General features: G+C 43.8%; 1 protein-coding gene across 2 annotated transcripts in view; it reads right to left on the bottom strand.

The window, feature by feature from the left end:
• The window catches only part of CCND2 (cyclin D2), a 55,867-nt gene extending 50,314 nt beyond the window's left edge, over positions 1-5,553 (bottom strand). The window contains exons 1-2 of one of the 2 annotated variants that reach the window (XM_073314806.2): positions 4,729-5,553; positions 3,060-3,275 (exon numbers count right to left, since the gene is read on the bottom strand). In XM_073314806.2, the coding sequence (XP_073170907.1) occupies positions 3,060-3,275; positions 4,729-4,923 (411 nt within the window). In that variant the 5' untranslated portion in view covers positions 4,924-5,553. Of the gene's footprint in view, positions 1-3,059; positions 3,276-4,045; positions 4,675-4,728 lie in introns of those variants that run through there. The other variant, XM_073314801.2, reaches the window with a different exon arrangement.
• Between the last annotated feature and the right edge of the window lie 447 nt (positions 5,554-6,000).

Below are 6,000 nucleotides of genomic sequence, written 5' to 3' on the forward strand. Positions count from 1 at the left end.
AGAAAAAAAAAAAGAAAAACCATAGGCAAGCCTGACGAAAAAGAACAAAAAGCTTACTCATTTTACTGATTGTAATTATATCACTGCTAAATTGGTTTTGCTTAAACCTTTTTTCAATATGCCTCTGAAGCTTTGAAGTTGTTGACTTTGCTTTTCCTTCATTTTTTTTTAAACACTGGAAATGTCAAGCTACACTGAAAATAATGAGGCCTGACAGCTCCTGCCAAGATTTTACTTTTTTTGTATCCAGTTTTGAATGCCCACCCATAAACTTTATCCTGCAATTAGATATCGCCAAGGTCACTGTGGTCCTTCCCTAGTAACTTATTTTAAATGGCTATAGTGCTTAATTTATTGCCATTTAAAGCCCAGTGGATAACTATGCACACAAATAAGCAACACATACATTTTCTTTTTCCACTGGAAAAGTTAGCAACACGGCATTTTCTCCACAATTGTTTTAGAGATGTCCTTTGCTTCACATGGTATTTCACCTATGCCACAGCAAGTTTTGCAGAAGGGAAATGCATACGACACATCCAAGAAGACTGTACGACATCTGACAATGTACCACATAGGACCCAATCCTGCATTCTTTGCACACACAAAACTCCCAGAGAAGTCACAAGAAGTTTTTAGGTGCACAAGGAATGATGGTTCAGGCCCTTAAAGTGTGGTTATACTTCTAAAAGCAGTTATATATAAAAATGGCACCTTCTCAGGCAACAGATCTGCTCCTTGGGTGCCTTCAGAGCCATGTTTCCTTCCTTTAGTCTCTAAAATAATTTTTTCATACATTTTACTGCTATTAGTCCTACAGAGGCCTCATAGATCAGAGAGAGGGAGCTGGATTCCACTCCACTTCATGCATCATCAGAATTATTAACGACATTCCATTTATAGACTCTTTAATCTCCAGGATGCATGAGCCTCAGAAAGCCAGCAGCACTTGCAGAGCCCAGGTTGAGTTTGTAGGGCTGGCGATTGGAAAAAACATCTTTTTTACTTGTGAACTTAGTCGATCTGAACTGGCATCTGTGAGAGACAATAAACATGGAACCCCACAATGGCATTTTTACAGTCACTTTTCAGAGAAGAACCCTACTTTAATAGATAACAGCTGCACCAGAAACATTGCTATTCAGATAATATAGAACCCTTCAAAACCTGGAAATCTTCTACTAAAACGTTTCCATAAGGATAACCTGAAACCAGTCCTACATAATTTCTCAAGGAAAATCATAAAATATTTTAATAAAATGACAATTAAATTCATGAAGGACTGATCTTTCTAACACTTATTACCAGACACAAGCCCCAAGTCAGGAAAGCATCTTTATTCAGCAAAGCACTTAAGCATGTGTTTATCTTTAAGCACATGCTTAACTCCCTCTGAAATCAACAAAGTTAAGCATGTGCTTAAGCGCTTTCCTGAATTGAGGCCACAGTATTTATTGAAAATACTACTGGGTATTTATTGACGCCACAGTATTTATTGAAAATACTACTAGGTAGAACTACTGGGGGAACTACTAACAGTGCATTAAGCACAACAGCATTTTTGGGGCAAGGCCCTTCCTTCTAGATTGATTTTGCAACTTTTCCACAGGTGGAACTCCACTGGCTTCAATGGGTTTTTCACATAAGAAGTACTTGTGTGAATTCAGGGCCAGATCCTACAAATTAGGATCTGTGAGAATAGAACTATTTGACTGAAATATGCACTCTTATAAACAAATAATACTTAGCACTTAACACAGTACTTTATATCTTAAAAGCACTATGCAAATATTATTTAATCAGAAAGCATTTAAAAAAAAAGTAACTTTATTCAGCTCTCTCACCTGAAGATCTGAGCCTGAGCTCCTCACTGCGGAGGAGGCCCTTCTTTGCAATTACGCTTAACAGAGCTGAATTTCGATAAATTTCACCCTTATTGAAGGAGGACTTGTGGCACCTTAGAGACTAACCAATTTATTTGAGCATAAGCTTTCGTGAGTCTCTAAGGTGCCACAAGTCCTCCTTTTCTTTTTGCGAATACAGACTAACACGGTTGTTACTCCGAAACCACCCTTACTGAGTTAACACTGGGAACTACATATACAAAAAAGGCACAAATGCTACCCATGATTTTCTAAGTTATAAATTTGTCACTTGTACAGGCAATTTGTTAATTTCACAGTATGAAGCACTCCATCCTACTCTCACTAGAATCAATAGCAATATTCCCCTTGACTTCAATAGGAGCAGGATTCAACCATAAATGAAAGAAATTTAGAAACAGGGCTTACTGCATCAATAGTGAAAAAAGTTTGAAAGCAAATTATCCAAAGGGTGATAAAAATCCTCCTGCATATTTATTTTATTTGGTACCTAACCTGAATAAAGCCAAGTGACATAACATGGGTTTTTAAAAATTTCCTCAGATTGAAGACAGCTCCTTTAAAACTGAAAGCAGAAAAGAAACTACAAACAGAAGAGATTCTGGCAATGGTTCAAAGATGAGGTCATTTCCAGTTGTGCATGTCTGACACTGGATGGCAGTGCAGCACCAGAGCACCAGAAAGAAAGCACCTTTACAAAGAACCCAGCTCAGAAAGTTTCTTGCCCATTTAAACACATGTACATATATGTATGTGCATGCTATCAAAAAGAGATCTTCTGCTAACTATATATAAATCTCTTAAAAAACACAAACAGTAACCAATGCCTTCAGATTCCCTTTGAGGGCATTTGCTAACCATTGTGTTAAATAAACAGGAAAAGGACAAGGCTATTAAATATTAGGCAATTATACACAGGACATTCAAAAGGAATGGGGAGATCTCCCCTTCAAACAATCATGTTATTTTCATACAGGAAACTTATCTTGATCACTTTCTATCAGTGCAGGAAAATCTTTTAACACCTTCAACTTTTCAAATATTGTTAAAAAAATTATAAAGGGGCTGAGACATGTATCATTTGCTGGGCCCTGGAAGGAGGGGGGAGGTTGACAGGACAAGCGCTGATGGTGGAGGGGGAGGGGGGCACACTGGAGGTAGAGTGGGGCTGCTTACCAGCAGCTCTTGGGGTTTGATGGAATTGTCCGTATATATGCAAAGTTTCTCTGCAGTAAGGGGGATTGTCTCTTTCAGCTTGGAGGCCAAAAACATGCAAACTGCCCCCAGCAGCTGCAGATGGCACTTTCTGGTGGGCACCACAGCTAGAAATCTGTCCAAGTAATTCATGGCTAGGGGGAAAACCTCTTCTTCACACTTCTGCTCTTCACAGACCTGCAATCAAGGAGTGGGGGTGGGGAGGAAAGCGAGAGAGAGAGGGAGAGAGAATGAGTGATCACATGAAATTTACCAATGGTTCTAAATGATTTTACTTTTCTTTTTTTTCTTTTTCTTTTTTTGCTAGATTGGGGGGAGGGGGCGATCTCTGGAGAGGCTGGGAAGGCTGTCAATCGGCTTTCACATTCCTTTGGTTCATTCAGTAAGAAATGAATTAAGTCACAGTGTGGGAGCCGAAAGCCCATCGAGCAGCAGCAGCCGCCTCAGACTTTGCGACCCAATTTTTTCTTGGGTGGTTTTTTTTTTGCCCTTTTTGGATTTCGTCATATTTTCAAAAAATAAATAAAAATATCTACACCGCCCCGGGGGCCCCTGTTTTTGGACCGATGGCATCCCCAGGCACCCCCCTATCATTCCCGACAATTGTAAAAATTCCCCAGCGGGGTGTTCCCCCAGCCCTGGGCCCGCGATTCGGCAAGGGGGGGAGGTGGGGTGGGGAGAGCCTAGATCCTCAGCAGGAGAAAATGGTTTCAAAAAATGATCAAAAATCCAACCCAGGGGGGAAAGGGGCAAATTTCACATGAAAACCAAGAGGAGGGTCTGGGCTTCCCAGCCTGGGAGGGATGGGCGGGGAGGGGTCCCCCCAAAGCTAGATCTTAAGGGGAAATGATGGGGCCAGCGCAAGGCTGCAAAGTCTGGAGGGCTCTGGGCCCACAGCCGCCCTTGCAGGGTAAATATTGGGGAGAGGGAGGGATTTCCCGGCTCACCGGGCGCCCCAGCAGCCTCCCATCAAGCTGGGGTCCAGCCCTGCTGAGAAGGGGGTGTATTTCAGATCTCTTCTTTTTGGGGTGGGGGCGGCTCGGCGCTTCTGAGCAGAGTTGCATGCAAAGCAACATGGCGAAAAAATGGCACGTCCTGAGCACTGCATACGTGGGCACAGAAATACTTGCTGGGCAAAAATCGGGGGGGGGATCGGTCACCCCTTGTTTTTTGCACGGCATCTGGACCAGCTCCCCTCGCCATAAAAGCCTCACTCGAGCAGATCCAGTAGCCTGGGGGAAAAGGAGGGTTTTCTTTTCCTTGTTTTGCAAAGACTTTTGCAACTTTCCTTCTCCCCCATTTTGCACCCCTCTTTGCAAAGCAGCAGCCCCGGAAGGGCAGTTTTCTTCACAGGTTCGCACTCAAACGACCGAGACACAACCATTTCACATCCCCGTCTGCCTTCCCCCCTCCCCCCTCAGAAAAGCACTGAATGAATTAGCAAAAACCATGATCTGGGGCAAAACACTGCAAGAAAAGAAGGGACAAAACAAACTCAGGAGCTTGCAAAAGGGTGAGTTCTGCAGCCACCACCCCCGTGCAAAGGAGCCCCCTAAAATCCCGAACCAGGAGCAAAGAGGGGAGACAGACCGATTGGGGGGGAAGCTCTGCCTCTCAATTTAATACAAACCTCCAACATCCAGGTCGCCACCATCCTCCTCATAAAGGGCTGGATGTCCTTCTGGACGCATTTGAAATAGGAACATTGGGGCAGATACCTCTCTTCTATGGTTAACAAATTGTGCAAAACGCGGTCATCATAGAGCAAGTTCGGGTCTGGCAGAGCTCTCCGCATGGGATCCACCTCGCAGCACAGCAGCTCCATGTTTCCAAAGAGATCTCCCTCTTTCTCTGATGGAAAAGTTTTTGGGGGGGAGGAGGAGGGGAAGGAGGGGGTAAAGGAGGAGGGGTAAGTGGGTGGGCGGCAGGCTGCAGGGCTTTCCAGCTCCCTCCTGCTTCCTTGAAAGTTCTCTCTCCTCTCTCTCGCTCTCTTGATTTCTAGCCTAAAGTTGAAGCAAAAGTGACGCAACTCACTAGGGCAGGCAGTATTCTCTCTTGTTATTATGGAGAACAGCAGCTGGTCAGATGTAACATCAAACGCGTTTTTTTCCCCCTCTATAAGCTAACAAGGAACCAGGAGGCCCTTGTATAGGGCACACACACACACACACACACACAAAATGACAGCTTCTCTTTTTCTTCTGTACAGCGACCAAACAAAATCGCTCCAGACTTTCTGCTGCACCGGGCAATCTGGATCCATATAAGTTTTTTTTATTTTCTTTTTAATTGCTTATTGCAAGAACAGAACCGAGTGGCTCACTAAATATCAGCCTAGTTTTGTGCGTGTTAACCATGACATTTCCTTGCTCACTGGAGATCCTCCTGCTTCTTCCAGGTTAAACAGAAGGTTTCGGATACCCCTTTCCCCACACACCCTTTCTCCCTCCGTCTCCCCCCCTCCCGCCCCCAAGCCTGCTGACCTGCAACCAGGAGGAAAACTTTGCTTGCCAACTAAAGACTAAAGGCAAAACAGAGACCGTACAAAAGAAGATTCCAAAGCTGTGTGCTTGCTGATGCTTGTATATTTTGCAGTATTTTCACGCTGGTGTTTGGGGAGATCTAGCAGTGGCCACAATGCAACTTCCTCGAATATGTCTATGTATTTCTGACTAACAGCCAGAACGGTGTTAGCACTGCATGGTCACACTGATATAGCTTTCTAGGAAATATAATGGGGGTGGGGAAGCAGAGGGGCGGATTTGTCCCGCACTTGCTCTGTGACTTTCAGCCTTCAACACTGCATTTTTCCTGCTTCAGTTATTCTTACTGCTGTCCTTTATATTGCATTTTAAAAAAATTGCACTAGGCAATAAATGTGATTTCCATCATGCTTGATTTG

The sequence above is a fragment of the Lepidochelys kempii genome, chromosome 1, assembly GCF_965140285.1.
Source record: "Lepidochelys kempii isolate rLepKem1 chromosome 1, rLepKem1.hap1, whole genome shotgun sequence".
NCBI classification, from domain to species: Eukaryota; Metazoa; Chordata; order Testudines; family Cheloniidae; genus Lepidochelys; species Lepidochelys kempii.